This window comes from Oncorhynchus nerka, linkage group LG15 (genome assembly GCF_034236695.1).
Source record: "Oncorhynchus nerka isolate Pitt River linkage group LG15, Oner_Uvic_2.0, whole genome shotgun sequence".
NCBI classification, from domain to species: domain Eukaryota; kingdom Metazoa; phylum Chordata; class Actinopteri; order Salmoniformes; family Salmonidae; genus Oncorhynchus; species Oncorhynchus nerka.
The window spans coordinates 44,226,874-44,246,610 of record NC_088410.1 but is presented as its reverse complement, the minus strand read 5'-3'; the positions used below and the strand labels follow the sequence as shown (position 1 = coordinate 44,246,610).

Genomic DNA, 19,737 nt, shown 5'->3' with positions numbered 1-19,737 from the left:
ACTGTCAGAATTATTGCTATGATCTTGAGTGTCTATATTTATTTAATACTGTATGTGGGACTAATAGGTCATTTAAGTGGACAACATTCTTCCACTCATTGGGTCACAAATAATCCTCAAGGTTTTTGTTGCATCAAGATGAGCTATACTGTAGTTGTCTAACTTTTGTGGGATCAGTTATTATAATCTCCTTGAGAAAATCTATAGGCCTAACTAAAAATGTACAGGTCTACACCTGCAAGATGGTTGTAGAATCAAACACCCTTTAATCACAACTGCAATAAGATACACTTGAGCAAGTCACCTTAAAACCCTTTACACTCGTAGGAATTGGCCTAATAGGGATAGGGCTAAATTGAAATGTTTCTTACAGAAGTATATGAAAAACATATGCATAACTGTGGTAGACACTGAAAGGGAACAATTTGGAGATAATGGGAAAATTATTAGACCAAAGGTGAGGACACAACAGTTCATCTGACACAAGACTTAATCCAAATATTACTGTTGATTTTATGTGCATTTTACATTTCCTGCAGTTTTCAACGCATTTGTTGAGAACAATATCTGAAAAATACTCTGTATACATTCAGTAACATGATAAGAATATTCCTGTAAAATGTGGGGTAGTGAGAGGACTACTTCTAACTCCACGTGGCCACACAACTCTCCAAAATGTGCACAGTTTCTAAGTAATTTAAATGCACTTTTATGATCCCAAGAATAGTCTCCAACTGTGCCGTTGAAGAACTTTTTTTATTTTTTATTTAAAAACTAGGCATGTCAGTTAAGAACAAATTCTTATTTTTAATGACGGCCTAGGAACAGCGGGTTAACTGCCTGTTCAGGGGCAGAACGACAGATTTGTACCTTGTCAGCTCGGGGGTTTGAACTTGCAACCTTGCGGTTACTAGTCCAACACTCTAACCACTAGGCTACTCTTGCCAAGCAAGCACAATTGTATTTGTTTTGTTTGGAACACAGACATGTATCCCCGACACCACACAATTACTGTTGAGGTTTACGCAATCCAAAAACACTTCAAAACATTAGGAACACCTTCCTAATATTGGGTTGCCACCCCATTTTGCCCTCAGAACAGAGTCAATTTGTGGACTACAAGGTGTCGGAAAGCATTCCACAGGGATGCTGGCCAATGTTGACTCCAATTCTTCCCACAGTTGTCAGGTTGGATGGATGTCCTTTGGGTGGTAGACCATCCTTGATACACATGGGAAACTGTTGACTGTGGAAAAACTCAGCTTCGTTGCTGTTCTTGACATACTCAAACTGGTGCGCCTGGCACCAGTGGAGGCTGTTGAGGGAGGACAGCTCATAATGGCTGGAACGGAGCTCTTGGAATGGCATCAAACGCATGGAAACCATGTTTGATGTATTTGATACCATTCCACTGATTCCGCTCCAGCCATTACCACGAGCCCATCCTCCCCAATTCAGGTGCCACCGACCTCCTGTGCCTACTGACATACCTCATTCAAAGGCACTTAACTTTTGTTTTGCCCATTAACCCTCTGAATGGCACACGCACACAATCCATGTCTCAATTGTCTCACAGCTTAAAAATCCTTTAAACTATCTCCTCCCCTTCACCTACACTGATTAAAGTGGATTTAACAGGTGACATCAATAAGGGATCATAATAGCATTCTCCTGGTCAGTCTATGTCAATGTTTTGTACACTCAGTGTAAAACGCAATCTGGGTTAGGTGGGCATCATTTGAAAGCTTGTTCTATTGCTAACATGACTAGCTAAGTTATAAAGTACACTCCTAATGTTTAGGCTTTCACGGGGCAATTCAGAGAAACTGATCGTAATTGTGTGTATAGAAAGGAGTCGTGTGCATTAGGTGTGTGTTCAGCGGCACGTTTTCATCACAGTAGACAAACAGGCTCATTCTGTTCAGAACAACCCAGAGTACAACGCCATGTCGTCTCGTAAATAACTATGTACATCATAGTGATCATAAATGTTGATACTGTAGGCCATGAGTTTCATATGGAAATATGTAGTGCACATTTGGGCTCGGGTGTTTGGCTTGCTTGTGTGACATCATAGTGGTATTTGTCATCATCCTCAACGTCTCATCTTTAAAAAATACATTTAGTCCCTCACTCAGACAACAAACAAGTAGCTCAAGTTGCTTAATTAGCGGGAGGGATGGGGGCAACTTCGTGTTGCATGCAGTGCTCAAGTTCAGAACTGCTGTCAGTCAAAACCCATCCAGCGCTGTGACGTGCAGAGCCTGAGCTTTGATGTAATTTCTAGCATGTTACTGTACAGCCACTGTGTTCCAATTTAGGAGCTTATCAGTGTCCAAAACTGCCATGTTCAACCTGTATATGGGTACAAGTGTAAATGTCTACCTGCATATTATCGGTCTGTAATAAACAACTATTGCTGGCCTAGAATCGAAAACACCCGACTCCGTCGATCCAAGGGAAGTTTCAAACCTAAATAGGCCTATCTTTGGTTTAATATGAGCACATGGATGCATGCGCGCGCGCTCCACTGGTCAAAATGACCGCCTCCAATCAATTTGAAATGCACCGAAACAGAATCAATCAGGTTGATGGAATTAACATTAAATGGATGTTTGTTTACTTGACGGATAGGAATCGAGAGCAATGATTAACGACATGGTGTCATCTCCGATTAGGATTCCCATTCAGAAAGGTTTGCGTTGATGATCACCTCAACTGAGTCCACGAGTTTATTTCCTGATGCTTTGACTGCAATGATCAAAACAATGAGTGTAAATACAACAACGGAAACGAAGGAAGTTCTGATTAGGCATGTAGAGTAGTATTGAGTTTCGATATAGATCTGCGCCAACCTATCTCATGAGCTAATTGATCATTATTTGTATTTGTTTTACGCCACTCTTGTAAGCACTATTCAATGCACCCTGGTCAAAGTGTAATTATCTTCCTATAAAACTGCAGCTATGGCAACATAAAAAGCACCAAATGGAATTTGGAGTCATGCGTAAAAGGTGTAAACCACTCGGGACAACATCTAGGTCAGGGGTTCCCCGGTCAGATTTTCCCAGAGTTCCCGAAGGATATTGAAATATAATGGCTCCCATTGTTAAACCATTACTCCTACCTGTACCAATTTCACTAAGTGTATCTCACACTATCTACCACTCATTGATAGCCTATTGCATGCAATATGTTATCATGCATTGGATAAATGTGTTGGGGGGGGGGGCACGAAAAGTTGACTAGGTTAATTTTGACTTTACTTATATCCCCCTCACATAAAAAAAACAATCCCCTTAGTGCTCTAGATGTTGCCAAAGACGATTTCATTTCAGGGGGGGGGAGCAATTCTCATTGATGATGAGTCCTCCTACTTAAACAAAGCCATTTACAAAAAGGGCCATTGTAAATTCGACCATTGAAATCCGATTCAGTTTTTTTCACTCTTGGAAAGCATAGTTCTTAACCATGACAAGGCAAGTGGAGGTACACGTTAACGGACTATTGGACTGAGGGGCGGTTGGGTACGAGCACTCTTAGCCCCATACCCCTAAAATCTCGCCAAAGTGGTTTGACAAATATCGTTTTCTTTTTATTTTACACGGGATAACCCCTCAAAACGGATTTCAGAGACTTGGATAGAAGTGCTAGTTGGCAACGACTATAGAAACGAGGATCCGTTGACGAAAAAGCTTTTGGGGGATTAAGTTATTCCATGATCACTTTTTAAAAAATGTAGATTAAGTGAAAGGTTGACACTACTAGTCCACCAATTTAGCAAAAAAACGTGTGACAGGTCCAACCGGACCACGGATGGCGGTCACCGATGGCTGAAACTCAATATATTAATCTGAATTCACACAGCTAGAGGGTATATGATGCGCTATAAAGTAGTCTAATTTCAGCTAAATGGTCCAGGGTGACAATATGTTACATCAAACACACCATGTTAGTGAAACAGGACACTGAAAGCATGCGAAACAATTGAGACCGTCTTTGGATTGAATCAACATGCAATTGGCACAGTTCCTATCCATTTGCGTCCCCGCCTTGTTGCAACAGGTTGCGCGCGTGGCCTTCCACAAATGCACTTATAGCGCACAGTTTTGACTTTGCTCTTACTTTCTGACTCGAATGTTACAGATTTCGGCGCCATGGTTGAGCACGGAGGCCTTGATCTTATGTGTTTAAATAAGTCCTACAGTCACAGTTCCACTACCTCGTCCTCCAGCTCAGAGCGAGAAAAGAAAATATTCACCAAGTTGAAAGTCAGTTTGACTGAGGACTATCCGCAGAAGAACGCGGAGATCCTGAGCGGCCAGTATGGGACTAACTTACTTTTGATCGGCGTGTCGCTGATGCTGGCTATTGCGCACCATGGCGCATCAGTGAAGGAAGAGCACCTGTTGTCGTTTATCACGACCCTCATGATCCTCCAGCTGATATGGATGATATGGTACATCGTGAGCAGAGACAGGCAGAGTAACTTACAGCCAGAAAAGGATGTGCATGCTACTACCTGTTGGATAAGAGGTGAAGCTGACACGCATGTTTGGAAGATTTACTCTTTCCTTTTACGTAAAATGGTGTTGCGACTGTATTTATTTAACCTCGAGGTCGTTATTAGTCCATAGGAATAACGTGGTATTATATTATATCTCCAATGTTTTATATAGTTTAATGCTTTTCAAAACTAGCTAAATGTGGCCTATTTTCCGATTATATTTGTTTTTGGTTTTCAAACATTTTATTGACATCAAAAGCTTTTAAAGGTTCATTTGCATAGTTTTCCCGTTTCCATGCAGCCCCATAATAACGAATGTTTCATTGATATAGGTGGGTTAACTCTTCTTGCGCTCCTCTCGTTGATCATGGATGCCTTCCGAATTGGTTATTTTGTGGGCTATCGATCATGCGTGTCGGCTGTTCTAGGGGTATACCCTATCATCCACGCAACTCACACAATAGCACAGGTAAGATACAACCCCCCATTCTATGTTAATTTGATCACGCTTTTCATGATGGCCTATACTTTCAACGATTTAGAAAGTGGTCTGTAATTTATAAACGGTTAATTATTCATTTAAAGATTGTTATTTTGGTGCTTGCTTTAATAATATGCTTGTGAATGCTCTATTGATTATTACTGTCATTATTGACAGTGCAGCCATATAAGCTCAGTATTTGCCAAGCAGCTAAATGACAAGCACACAGTTTAAACCAATGTATTATTAGAGCCTACAATTGCAAGGTACATATGCTAAGTAACAATGAACAGCTTATAAACCATGAATAAACCCCCTTTGTCCTCTTAAATGTGTAAAGTGTTACAGGTAAGCTGGCTGCTCTGTTTGAAAAGTTATTGAGTAATGGTATCAAAATTCCACTTAAACAGGTATAGTGCTTTGTCTTGAAGTGGAATAATGTAAGCTTTGTTACTCAGGCAAGAAAGAGAGTTGTCTGTACAACATAATCCTGTCATTGTCCATGTTATTGGAGTCTAATGTAGCACAGGCAGAGGTAATCCATCAGCTGAGAGGTCGCTTGATATGGCCTTCACATTCTGATGATTCATTTTCACAGTCCAAATGAAAGCCTTCACCAGAAATGTAATGTTTTATTTATTTTTTAATTTTTTAAATGTATTATATAGTGTCTTGTCAGTGTTGTGATACAAATATCATTTTTTTGAGTTTTGTTTTAGGTCCATTTCCTTTGGTTTCACATCAAGGACGTCATCAAGACCTTCGAGACCTTTGAAAGGTATTGTGAAATATAATGAACCAGTATTTTGAGATTGTCACAACCCATGCACGCCTCTCAAGCCTAAGGTATGTTTAGGTTATGCTCATGTACATTTTTCATTGGTGCAATTCAATAAAACAGTTGATGAGTTTATTTATCCTGTTATAAACATTGTACTAATTTAAAGTGTCAATGTAAGATCATATTGTTTCATGTGTGTTTCCCTCAGATTTGGCGTCATCCATGCAGTCTTCACCAACCTGCTACTGTGGTGCAACGGTGTGATGTCTGAGGCTGAGCACTTCCTAAACAACCACAAGAGAAGGCTCTCTTCCCTGGGCTATGTAAACCTCACCATAGGTAAGGGGACCAGGGGTCGAGTGGCTGCTTGTACCCAAAGAAAAAAGGACAATAGTTCACTTGAGAAGCTCACTTCATTGGATGAAAGACAGGGGTGCGAGGGGGGTTGGAGGGGAAAGTGGGATGGATTAGGCAGTCCGGCAGGTCTTGTTTGTGTCGAACGCCTCTCTCTTCGGTTTCACGAGACATGCACGGTCGCTGGCCCCCACCACCCACCCCACCCCCCCCAGCTCTAGCGACCTCAGACGCCTTTGTCCCAGGCCGGGCTGCTCCCGAGGGCGCTGCAATTACAGTAACTGATACATCTTAAGCCGTGGCTGCTCCACCGGCCCCCTCATATCCGGCCGACTGTGAGGCTGACTGTGCCGCTGTTGTTCCCTTTTTAATTAAAGAGAGCAGGGCCGTAGTGGTACCCTTTGGGGAGGGGGTCGTGAGTGGGTAGAGATAGTGGTGCTTCAGGGTTGAGTTTAAAAGCAGTCTCTAGAGGGCAGCACTAGGAAAGAGTAGTACAAATGGTAGGGGCTTCAAGTACAAAGGGAAGCATTATTTTGAGGAAAGACTGGAAGTCATTGTATACCATTTTGTGGAATTGTGTATTTTGGTGTTCAGAAGGTTGATTGATATACTTGATCCACCAACCTGATGATCCTCATCACACATGTGAAGAGCAGTTGTGGGAATATTTATCAGACCACCCACTGGTACATGAAGGATTGTCAAAGTTGAAATGACTAGGACATTGAGCTGGGAGGCCCAAACAGGACATTTTCTCTATATTTAAGTCCAGACCAATTCATTTGGTAAATATCTGAATTCTAAAGTCAATTCCTACCTCCATTTAAAGTGTATTGTTGCTTTAGACTCTGATGGCAAATAATTGATTCATTATGTTACATAAGACACAAAGAAAACAACTGGCTTCATGCAAACAAACTTTGAAATATACTTTATTGCCATACATCATTTATTTGGTTATATTTGAATAACTTGGGAGTTTACATCCTCTATGTAGTCTACTTGTATACACAAACTGGAGGCCACTGTTTTGTAAGGTACATTATGGTTGCAGAAGTGGGATTTCACTGTGCTTGAAACTGACAAGATATTGTTTATTTTTAATGTGTTTCAGTGGATATGGAGCCTCACTGTAATTGCACTACCAGCGCCTGCTCCATGTTCTCCAACAGCCTCTATTACCTATACCCCTTCAACATAGAGTACCACATCTTTGTCTCTGCAATGCTCTTCGTCATGTGGAAGAACATAGGGCGCAGCATTAACCTCCAGTACAACCGGAAAAGGCCGGCTACCAGGACCCAGGGGCTGGTTGTCGGCCCCATCCTGGGTCTTGTCGCCCTGGCCAGCACCATCGGCGTGCTGGTGGTCTACATCATCCACGTGGAAGAGTCGATGGACACCCGGGAGTCGGCCATCGCAATGTTCTACTGCTACGGCATCGTCATGCTGGTGTTCATGTGCTCGGCCGGGGCCACGGGTCTGCTCATATACCGTGCCGACCCTATGCCCATGGACACCACCAAGAACCCCTCGCGGACGCTGGACACAGAGATCCTATTCGGATCGTCGGTGGGCTCCTGGCTCATGTCCTGGTGCAGCGTGGTGGCTGTGGCAGCCTCAAGCAGCAGCCCGAGCTACCGCTGGACCAACCTGATGTACTCGCTGCTCATTGTCCTGGAGAAGTACATCCAGAACCTGTTCATCATAGAGTCCCTCTACCGCCAGCGGGAGGACGGTGAGAGGGAGGACGCTGAGGCGGCGGGGCCTGTGCCGGAGATCTTCTCTGTGACCTCCTCCTTGGCTCCGCCCTACAACGGCATCATCAACCGGGCGTACGAGAACCCAGACAAGGTCTGTGTCACGCTGGAGAACGAGCAGGTGGAGAACGGACAGGTTTACGGAACATTCAGCTCACGGAAACATTCGGCGGTGCCCCTGCACGCCGGGAGCAACGTGGCGGAGACCCCGAGCAAGAAGAGGCAGATTCTGAAGAACATCGCTGTCTTCCTCTTCATGTGCAACATCTCAGTAAGCTTGCTGTTTTTTTAAACTTATGATTTATTATTTATTTATTGACAATAGTCAGCATTGATGTTATTGTCTCATAACTAGTTCTCAAACACATAGGATTCCCCATTTCTTACCCTACTAACTACTCTTATTCTCTACCTTTAATGCAATGTTTCAGTAGGGAAATGTATTGTGTGTGAGTTTATGAAAATACAAGGCGTATTCACCACACAGAAAAAAAAAGAAAAAATAACAACAACAAGGTAAGTTTAATTTTTTAATTATTTGGTATCTCCTCACTGCAGCTCTGGATCCTTCCTGCCTTCGGCTGCAGACCCCAGTATGACAACGGCCTGGAGCAGGAGACGTTTGGCTTCACCATATGGACAACAGTTCTCAATTTTGCCGTGCCCATGAACCTCTTTTACCGCATGCACTCTGTGGCCTCCCTCTTCGAAGTCTTCCGAAGGGTGTGACAAGACGAAGAGGGACCGACGAGATGACGCAACATGCACAAGAACACTTGTCACCAAGGGCTCCATAGAGGAAATTAATAGCAACACAGGTCAACCTTTCAGGAGGAGCTCTTGTCATGTACTTTAGACTTCTAAATAAGCATTGAAACATGTCAGTGTAGGGGGATTATACTAGATGAGATGTCCCTTGTAGCGATGCATCTTCGGAAACATTTTGTAGCACCAGATATAAACAACAAATTACATTGATATCAGACCCTGGATTCAAATAGTATTCGGAATCTTTCAAATACTTTAGCTGTGCTTGATTGAGCTGGCCTGGCACAATGTAACCAATGGAATAGCCCCAAATGTGCAAGAACTGATCCCCCGCCCCGGGAGGCTCACCCAAAACGCCAAAGTCTTTGAAAGATTTCAAATAGTATTTGCTTTGTTGTGTGTTGCTGCACTGAAAAGTGAAATTGACATTTGAATTTAGGTCTCTGTTATAACAAGTGTTTGGGTTTGTCTTTTGATGTTCATCAATTTTTTGTTGAATGCGTTATTAAAACGCGTATGTAATAGTTTAGCGTCGAGTTGTCTCTCAGACCTAGTACAGATGTAAGCCAGGCTATGTATGAATGCATCATGAGAGTGGGAGCATGATAAGTGATGATACACGATGAAAGTAGATGGTGCAGTGAAACAACTTATATCGAAAAGCCATGCCACATTCATTTTTCAAATCCTGTATCATGGTGAGACTAGTGGGCCTCATCCCCGGTTGTGCTGGTATCACACACACCACTGTGTTTGCAGCAGTACTCCAACATCACAGAGAAGCCAAAGAAGCTCTCTCTGTCTCGATTATTCAACGTCACATAAAAACTGTACTATGGATTGTAAAGATGAGGTGCAACTGTAAAAGCCTTATAAAGGTTTTTTTTTTTTGTGTGTCTTGCCATTTTTATGTATATTTCAAATGCACAGTGTCATGGAGGATGTTCTCAGTGGTCGGAAAAATACACAGGAAACTCAATACTTCTGTGTCAAACACTTGAACTACTTGGCTGGCCACATTCTAGAGTCCTACATGTACTGTAGTATAGGGCAGCGCTAGACTTTGATTGCTCTTCGGTGTAATATTGGATTGTAGTTCTCAGAATCTCCAACAGATGAACACTGGACTGTAGTTCTCACAATCTTTCGCAAACGTCTCATTGTATTGACTGTTCTCAATCATGACTTGTTGACATCATTCTGTGTATATTTGATGACAATCACATTCAGTTGAATGCTGTACAGTGTTGACTGATCTTTAATGCTAGTAGCTCTGCTTTTCTTTTAGTTATATTTTTTCTTCTTCTAATGAACCTGAAATGTGGTTTCCTTAAATATATTTAACATTTCAATAATTGTTATGGAACTCAATTTCACTAAGAAACCGCCTGGGAGTATGTGAAGCGTGCTCCAATCCACACTGATGTATTCCCTGCACCCATATTAAGCCTAGTTCTGGACTAAAACAAATGCTCAATGGAGAATCTCCATTGAAAGTGTCCGTAAACTGGCCACCGTGCCCCATTTGCTCTGCCAATCCATAATGTTGGTGAAGAGACTAAGTATGCACTCTGCATTTTAAAGGGACAATCTGCAGTTCAAACAACACCAAAGTGTCCCACCCTGCCACTGTTTTGGTAAACAGCAGAAGAATAGGGCGGTTATTATGTTATTGAAAAGGGAAACAATACAATATTTGCACAGATCAGTATATACTGTATTGACTGACATGCATTTTCCAAAAAGCAAATATGTTTTTTAAACTGAAACAACTCTGAAACTGAACCAAATATCTTGATTGATGTAGTTTTGAAAAGTAAGTGTTGACAATAATCTTAACCTGTGATGTTGATCGATTCTGTGATGAATTAGTGAAATGTAGTGCAACTGTATGGTTCATTTTTGGACAACATATTTAGGCTGTAGGGACTATCAGAAAACTGTGAGTTCTACATGGGTGCTAACTACTGTACTTGTTTTCAGTTGTACGTGCCAATCTGTGGTCAATGCTTATTGGTAAACCTGCACCAATACTATATCCTGTACATATCTGAACGTAGATTAAAGTGAATGTACATAAAGGCTCCTGGCTCTGTAATTAAAAATGATTGAGAAACTGACATTTTAAGTTAAAAGAAATGACATACATTCGGTCTATTATCTGCAGTGAAGTTATGAAGATATAACTCAAATAAAACATATGTACGTGCATGGGTCCTATAACTCACTGCTGGTAGGGGATCCTGGTCTCTCTCGCTCGATCTTTGCATGTTAGCTAAAAGTTCATCAATTCACTGTGGACCCCTTCATCAGAGCACATAGGCCTATGTAGCATAGCGCAATGCTCAAATAGCAGAAGCTATCTTCTTTCACCGCAAGAGTTAAAACCATATTTTTGGAAACAAGATGAATCAATTTGCCTCGTTATAGAACTCTGGGAATATAGGCCTAAAGTTCTCACCCCCAGTCTCAGTTGATCCTGCTAATTATTTGAATTTTTGTAACAATTTTCTAACTTGCTAAAAATGTCGTCTTGGTGGAATAGCTGGCCACGTGGTGGCGACAAATGTTAACTTTCTAGCGGACTATGCGTTAGTGCATAAAACCTCGGAATCAGATACATTGCAAAGGTTGTTGCCCAATTCCAAGCGTGCTATGTTATCTTTGTATTCAACTCAGCGAATCTGAATTTGTATTTGTATTTAGGTCAGCGAATCTAAAATTTTGCGATCGCCCATTTTTGTCAGTTAGCCTAGTCCAATTGTTTGTTGGAATGAAATGGCTAAATCATTTCAAAACCGTTTGTGACTATATTCCCTAGGTTTTTTTTTTTTTTTTTTTACAAATGATTGGTATATAGCCTATTTATTATCTGAATTATGTCAATCATAATTTCAAATGCAGAGTATTATCTGAATATAACTCATGCTCTATAGATAAGCATATGCTAGCCTATTATAAATAGTTAACATTAAAATGTTCAATTTGTATACATCTTTGTCATTGATTGACACTGTGCAGGTAGGGCACAGGGGCTGACAAATCTCTTTTGTTTGGTAAACGCTCACTCACTATATTCAAGGAATGTGAAAGTTTAAAAAAAAGACTGATCATCATATTCACAAATTCCCACGAATGAAAGAAGTAAATCATGTCAGAATTCAACATAACATATCCTAGATTTTACTCGACAGAATTTTGCAGGACGCTGAGAGATTATGTAGATGGAGCATCAGATCGATTTGACAGGCATGTTGTTGACACACATAAAAATAAAGATGACGTTTAATAGACGGAATCTGCCAACGCAAGAGAGGATACACTGCAACTGCAGATGTTGTGTTTCTACTTTCACGTCGAGTGTGAGAGTGGATGTCGAAATTAAACTGAAAACATCACGCTCACTCCAAACGTGTCGTGCATAATTTGGAGAGAGCTGTACTATCAATTGCTCACAACGTAGTCTAGTGATGACCTTAATAAATGTATGACTTATATGCAATGTTTGTTTTCACACAAACAACGTCAATTAACAATACAATTCCATCCACAAAAGGCTAATTCTAAAAGAAGTATCGTGCGTAAAATTCGCATTCCTGAGGGAGAGTTGTCTCATGTGCAATTTCAGCACCACTGACAGCACCCCTGGATATTACTATTCATTATCCCCACAGCAATGAAATGCTCCATATTTTTTTCACTGTTTATAGCAAAGTAGAGATTAAATTTAAAAAAACATTCACTCAGGCCTACATTTTGCAAATTGAATTATTGCTTTTGAAGAACAGGAACCTACAACTGGAGTGTGCAACCTAATCCAAAAATATAATCCAAATAGAAAGCTCATTGGTATCTTTCTAGCGAGAGGAGTAGAAACTCAATTCATGTAGTGCGTGTTTCCACAACGGAGGTGTGTGTGTGTGTGTGTGTGTGTGTGTGTGTGTGTGTGTGTGTGTGTGTGTGTGTGTGTGTGTGTGTGTGTGTGTGTGTGTGTGTGTGTGTGTGTGTGTGTGTGTGTGTGTGTGTGTGTGTGTGTGTGTGTGTGTGTGTGTGTGTGTGTGTGTGTGTGTGTGTGTGTGTGTTGGCTCAGGGGACTCCCTCCCTCCTCAAAGCGCTCACGAACTCAAAATAGCCTCAGTGCTGTGCTGTCAGTGCTGCTGTCTTACTTTGGCAAGGCAGGTCAGACGACACGCGAGGTAATAACATGCGGTCGCCAACGCGCTTCAATCTTTTGGCGCACCGAACACCCAGTTCGGTTCAGCGTGGATGCAACACATTTGTCGCAAATTCACTTAGCAATCTCAAATCCTTTGTTTGTATATGTATTTCAAATAGAATGGCTGACGAAGGGACGACAGAGCACAGTGAGTTGGTTACTACTGCGTCCTCAGACGCGCATGGCGCTATGGACTGGCATTCCACTTGAGAGGACACAGAGAACCCTGCGAAATACAACTCAGTGCATAAGAACCACTCCGTTCCGTTATCTCTTGGGGAGATTATGTGGAACTCGACCGAATCGGAGGGAACATCCGACGGTGGAAAGGAACTGGTCATCCGGACAGTGACGGGCTGTTTGCTCTCACTGCTCATCCTATGGACACTGCTGGGAAACCTTATGGTGTGCTCTGCCGTGCTACGAATTCGGCAATTACGAAGTAAAGTGACCAACATTTTCATCGTTTCTTTGGCTGTGTCGGATTTATTCGTTGCAATTCTGGTGATGCCATGGAAAGCTGTGGCTGAGGTGGCGGGTTATTGGCCATTTGGCACTTTTTGTAATTACTGGGTGGCGTTTGACATTATGTGCTCAACTGCGTCTATCCTCAACCTCTGCATTATCAGCGTGGATAGATACTGGGCCATATCAAGTCCGTTCCGCTACGAGAGAAAAATGACCCAACGAGTTGCCTTTGTGATGATAAGCGTCACGTGGACTTTGTCTGTTCTCATTTCATTCATACCCGTCCAACTGAACTGGCACAAAGCCAGCGAAGACGAAATAGTCAGAGCGCATAACGCCTCCTTGGGTCAAGTAGAAGAAAACTGTGACTCTAGTCTCAACAGAGAATACGCCATATCGTCATCTTTAATAAGTTTCTACATACCCGTAGCAATTATGATTGTGACGTACACGAGAATCTATCGGATTGCTCAGATCCAAATCAGGACTATAGCGTCCCTAGAGCGCGCGGCAGAGCACGCCACAAGTTGCAGGACCAACAGACTCGAGTGCCAACACCACAATACATTGAAAACATCTATTAAAAGGGAAACAAAAGTTTTAAAAACATTATCGATCATTATGGGTGTTTTTGTGTGTTGTTGGTTACCTTTTTTTATTTTGAACTGCATAGTTCCATTCTGTGACAAACCACAGACTGACCAAGATGCAAGTCTCCCCTGCGTCAGCGAGACAACATTTGACGTCTTTGTGTGGTTTGGCTGGACTAATTCATCCATGAATCCTATTATTTACGCTTTTAACGCAGAGTTCAGAAAAGCATTTGCCAGTCTGCTGGGTTGTCGTAATTTCTGCTCCAGCACACCAGTTGAAACTGTGAATATTAGCAACGAGTTGGTCTCCTACAACCAGGACACACTTGTCCATAAAGAAATCGTGAATGCCTACGTCAATATGATCCCCAACGTAGTGGAATGCATTGAGCACGAGGACACGTTTGACAGAATATCACAGCTAACTCACAACAATGAAAATGGCACCGACTCCGTTTGTGACTTGGACGACTGTGAGGAAGAGATTAGCATCGACAGGATGACACCATTTACCCCCAATGGTTTACATTGAATTCACTTGTCTCACCTCGTGCGTAAGAGGATGTATTGCTTCAATCAGATATGTGAGATGTGGTGTTGTTGTCCCATGCTGAAAAGTGACGTAAATGTATGTCTTATAAGAGAAGACACCAGTCTTTGTTTATGCATATGATCTCTAAAAGTTATAGCTTCTATGTATTTGGAGCAGCAGATGTATTGAAACCAGTTGCTCCAATTGGTACAAGTTACCCTAGATGGTATTCAGAAATGACTGCTTATTATTATCCGATCAATGACAGTGGGACCACCGTCCTCCATACTGTGGAAAATATGGTAAGCCTTACAGGCGCAGTGTAGCCACATGCAGTTGTGTAAATGCCTTATTTATTCTGGGAAAGAGTGCAATATCATTTTTAAAACAAGGGGAATGTTAAAGGATTGCAAAATGTTTAATTTACACGAGGCCAAAATATTAAAAGTGCTTACACGCTCTCTGATGTCTCGCGCGCACAAACAAACACACACACAAAAATTGCCCTGCTCTCCACGTACTGAAGTAACTGCACAGTAGGCAAAGCATTCTCAATCGAATTATGCTCCTGCAGCAGCAGACCTCTTATAGGCTTGACTTTATCCATAATAAACCCACACCGGTCCAAAGCTAATTAGGAACTTCCTTTGAGTGATTATGGCGAACACCTGCCAAGTATGACAAGCTTACGGCCAGGTACCACACCCTAATAGGGTAACCCCCCCTACAGTTGAATGTGGACACAATTATAATACTTTTTTGTATATATTTTTCTGAAATATTTTATTAAAATACGCAAATTGGGTGGCCTCGTTAAATATTTTGCATATCACGGAAATCCATTTTTCTGGACACTGGATGAAGTCGGACTAAATATTTTGGTTTCACTCCAGGATCGGTAATGTAAAATACATATTGGCTCATTTTTCAGAAGAAAATGTCATCGAGAAGAAACATTTGACAACATATCAGCAATTCCCTATGTATACGTATGGAGAATACGTCTAAGGATAACCACACACAATTTGGTGAATGCAGATGCGTCTGAGGCTGAAAAAAATGAGTTAGCATGTGGGAAGAGTCTGACTTTCGGCAAATGGCAGTTAAAGACAAGTAGACTGAATTTAGCCTACCAACCCACTGGGCACAGATACCAATTCACCATCTATTCCACGTTGGTTCAAGGTAATTTTATTGAAATTACGTTGAAACAACGTTGATTCAACCAATGTGTGCCCATGAGAAACGCCAAACACCTACATTATTTAGACCCAATCACCATCTCTTCAAAATAAGTTACTACATACAGTCCAGTTTGTAATATTGTCTATGAAATGGGTTTTTATTCCATTATGTGTCATTTAATGTTGTGAGCTTTGCAATGATCGATGTATGGACATTTAAAGCGGGTTACAATTCAATAACTTATGATGGTAGTATGATAAACTAACGAAAATATGAATTTTCCTCAACCTATTTTAGAAATACTAATATTATTGGACTAAAATACAAAAAAAATCTCCAAATTGCCTAGGTAGATGAAAAAATGTCATTTCAGTTTGTGGTGCCTGACCTTAAAGGATATTCTATTCTACCTCTCTATTTGGTGAGAAAAATGGCCAAGACACACAAATCCAACCACTCTCATTCTCTATCATACAGCATCCATGTTAAGAAGTCCACCACACACCATTCGTAAAGCTAATTCCCACTTGACAAAAACTGGTTGAATCAACACAGTTTCCATGTCACTTCAACCCCACAAATCTATGTGATAACGTTGAATGTGGAAAACTGATTGGATTTGCAACAAGTAATAAACATAAGGGCATTTCATATTTTTATTCACCCACATTTTAACCTAAAGCCAATGACATGGTGAATTTTCTGTTTTTGTTTTCACGTTGAATTCACCTTAGTTGACAACTCAACCAAATGTAAATCAAAACTAGATGTTAAACTGACGTCTGTGCCATGTGGGTTGGCTCTATGAATCTCCCCAATTCCCAGTTAACAATCAGCTTTTCAAGATCACATAATATGTGATATGACATACTATATAGACAAATTAATCAACAATTACAATTATGTGCAATGGGGTAATACACATCTTGGTGTGAAATTCCACAGTGGGACCATGGTCAGCTTGATTTAATTTCATTTGAGCTACTTTACATATTTTGAAAATGTACAGATGCTATTCAATGTATACTGCCATCCAAACAGTGAAGTGTGTCACCATTTTGCAATAAAATACTCTCTAGCAGAGACTCAATTTATTCTAGTGGTCACTGTTCTTGTAGCCTGACTACCCATCTACATCACTCTGGCCAAATGTCTTCTTCATGATGAGTCTGGATTTGCTTTCCACCCTGACATCTTGTAGAATGCAAACACATTCTGATCATTTGGGTTGGGCCAGAGCCGGCCTACATGATGATGTTATCAACTCTGATTGGTTAGAGATGATCCAATTGCTGATGCATTTGTTTTGTACAACACCGCTCATTTTGAAGTCAACATAAAGCGACTTCCAGGATATCAGGTTCAGACGGAATGTATGTTTGAGCGATCGATAGAGCTTCAGAATTCAATTCAGGATAAGTCGTCAGGCAACTGTTGTCATAGAATGAAAGGGTACAATTATACTGTGTCCATATTATGACAGCCTCAGAGTAACAAGGAGTTAGTCAAGGAACTGCTTTGTGTTTTATTCCCTAGTGGGAAAACAATGTTGTATTTGATATTAGCAATCTTTAATTTAATAAGTTCTTAGTTAATAAGGAGAATACCATTCAAATCTATTTATATGATTACTGCTAATAGGCCTATACAAAAAATACAGTTAAATGCGTAAGTGTTTAAATACTTTTGGTCTTTGGGGAAAAGTTGCACCATTGTGTTGTTCAAGGTCTCCTTTCAGAGTTGTTGAACATGCCACCATTGCAGGCCCTCCCAACCAACCATTCATGTATTAACTGTCAGCAGTAAATTTCCAGTTGAAAAGATCGACTTTGCTCAGACAAAATCACCCAGAGGGAAAACTTCCAGACATTTGCCTCACCTTGCATCTCCGTAGAGTTGTTTGAGTCTTCAGTTGTTGCTATTTCCTTCCCATAAAACAGAGTTTAGTTATACAGTGAATTGTTCTTTTGTCTCTGAAGAGTAGAACAAAACCTAGGGAGATGGCTACGTGCCATGCTCTTGTCTCAGTGAAACCACATGGGCTTAGCGCTGTGGCTCGTCCTCCCCTCCCCGCGCTGAAGAGATGTGAAAGGTAGTTGGTCATGATGTTCTGCGATGACAGGAGGTTTGAAGAGGAAGCAGAGGCAGGCTCAAGGGGGTTTCTCTATCGGTCACTACATATTCATCAAAAGCCTCTCTCTATTTCCATAGATTCTCTCTCTCTCTCTCTCTCTCTCTCTCTCTCTTTGACATTGTTGTTTACTCACCTATAATTCACTAATTTGAGTCAAATGGAGGTGTACCTGTGGATGTATTTCAAGGCCTACCTTCAAACTCAGTGCCTCTTTGCTTGACATCATGGGAAAATCAAAAGAAATCAGCCAAGACATCAGAAAAACAATTGTAGACCACAAGTCTGGTTCATCCTTGGGGGCAATTTCCAAATGCCTGAAGGTACCACGTTCATCTGTACAAACAATAGTACGCAAGTATAAACACCATGGGACCACTCAGCCATCATTAACGCTCAGGAAGGAGACGTGTTCTGTCTCCTAGAGATGAACGTACTTTGGTGAAAAAAGTGCAAATCAATCCCAGAACAACAGCAAAGAACCTTGTGAAGATGCTCGAGGAAACAGGTACAAAAGTATCTATATCTACAGTAAAATGAGTCCTATATCGACATAACCTGAAAAGCCACTCAGCAAGGAAGAAGCCACTGCTCCAAAACCGCCATAAAAAAGCCAGACTATGGTTTGCAACTGCACATGGGGACAAAGGCTTTTGGAGAAATGTCCTCTGGTCTGACGAAACAAAAATACAACTGTTTAGTCATAATGACCATCGTTATGTTTGGGGGAAAAGGGGGAGGCTTACAAGCCGAAGAACAACATCCCAACCGTGATGCACGAAGGGTGGCAGCATCATGTTGTGGGGGTGCTTTGCTGCAGGAGGGACTGGTGCACTTCACAAAATAGATGGCGTCATGAGGTAGGACAATTATGTGTATGTATTGAAGCAACATCTCATGACATCAGTCAGGAAGTTAAAGCTTGGTTGCAAATGTGTCTTCCAAATGGACAATGACCCCAAGCATACTTCCAAAGTTGTGGCAAAATGGCTTAAGGACAACAAAGTCAAGGTATTGGAGTGGCCATCACAAAGCCCTGACCTCAATCCTATAGAAAATTTGTGGGCAGAACTGAAAAAGCGTGTGCATGCAAGGAGGCCTACAAACCTGACTCAATTACACCAGCTCTGTCAGGAGGAATGGGCCAACATTCACCCAACTTATTGTGGGAAGCTTGTGGAAGGCTACCCGAAACATTTGACCCAAGTTAAACAGTTTAAAGGCAATGCTACCACATACTAATTGAGTGTATGTAAACTTCTGACCCACTGGGAATGTGATGAAAGAAATAAAGCTGAAATAAATAATTCTCTCTACTATTATTCTGACATTTCACATTCTTAAAATAAAGTGTTGATCCTAACTGACCTAAGACAGGGAATTATTTACAAGGATTAAATGTCAGGAATTGTGAAAAACTGAGTTTAAATGTATTTGGCCAAGGTGTATGTAAACTTCCGACTTCAACTGTATATATACTATACAAATATGTATTGTAAACTCACTGTACTGGAAGTCGTTTTGGATCAAATTGGGTTATTATATTCTGTTTTGTTATTGATAGGTAGTATTTACTCATTTCATAATTTACTCGCTCTCTCTGCTTTAGCTTGTTCTCTTCACCCCTTCTAACCTTTCTTCCCACATCAGGCTCCGTCTCTCCCCGACACCGTGCTTGATTCAAGTGTTCACGCCTTGCTGTTCGTATCTCCTCTCCGTCTCTACCAGACGTTTGATTCACTTAACAATTCCCATTGGTCATGTAGGGGAATGCAATTGCTGTCCACTTTCGTAGAGTCACTTGGACTACTCCGTTACATCTCTTCTAGCTCTAGGCTTAGGGCTCTATTCAGTCTGTAACGCTGGAAGCATTACCGATTCCACGCTAGAATTTTAAAGGTAATGTCCGATTGAGCCTACATATGCAGTGTTTACCGTGAATGTAGTCTCCGCTAAAACGG

At 41.3% G+C, this 19,737-nt stretch overlaps 2 protein-coding genes across 2 annotated transcripts; both read left to right on the top strand.

The window, feature by feature from the left end:
- Window positions 1-61: 61 nt before the first annotated feature.
- Window positions 62-10,733, top strand: otop1 (otopetrin 1). The gene is made up of 6 exons (XM_029682476.2): window positions 62-4,536; window positions 4,840-4,976; window positions 5,708-5,766; window positions 5,978-6,108; window positions 7,238-8,154; window positions 8,442-10,733. The coding sequence occupies exons 1-6, from the start codon at window positions 4,158-4,160 to the stop codon at window positions 8,610-8,612; spliced, it is 1,794 nt and encodes a 597-aa protein (XP_029538336.1). The 5' UTR covers window positions 62-4,157; the 3' UTR covers window positions 8,613-10,733.
- Window positions 10,734-13,048: 2,315 nt separating this feature from the next.
- On the top strand, window positions 13,049-16,711 carry LOC115143604 (D(1B) dopamine receptor-like). Its single transcript, XM_029684103.2, is given in 2 exon segments — window positions 13,049-13,075; window positions 13,078-16,711. Coding segments are annotated over 2 exon segments (1,410 nt in total). The 3' UTR covers window positions 14,461-16,711.
- Window positions 16,712-19,737: the final 3,026 nt, after the last annotated feature.

Excerpts from the sequence above, each read along its gene's own strand:
- otop1 (XM_029682476.2), top strand. The coding sequence starts at position 4,158 with ATGGTTGAGCACGGAGGCCTTGATCTTATGTGTTTAAATAAGTCCTAC. Across the intron at positions 4,537-4,839 it reads TACTACCTGTTGGATAAGAG|GTGGGTTAACTCTTCTTGCG; the intron begins GTGAAGCTGACA and ends TCATTGATATAG. Across the intron at positions 6,109-7,237 it reads CTATGTAAACCTCACCATAG|TGGATATGGAGCCTCACTGT; the intron begins GTAAGGGGACCA and ends AATGTGTTTCAG.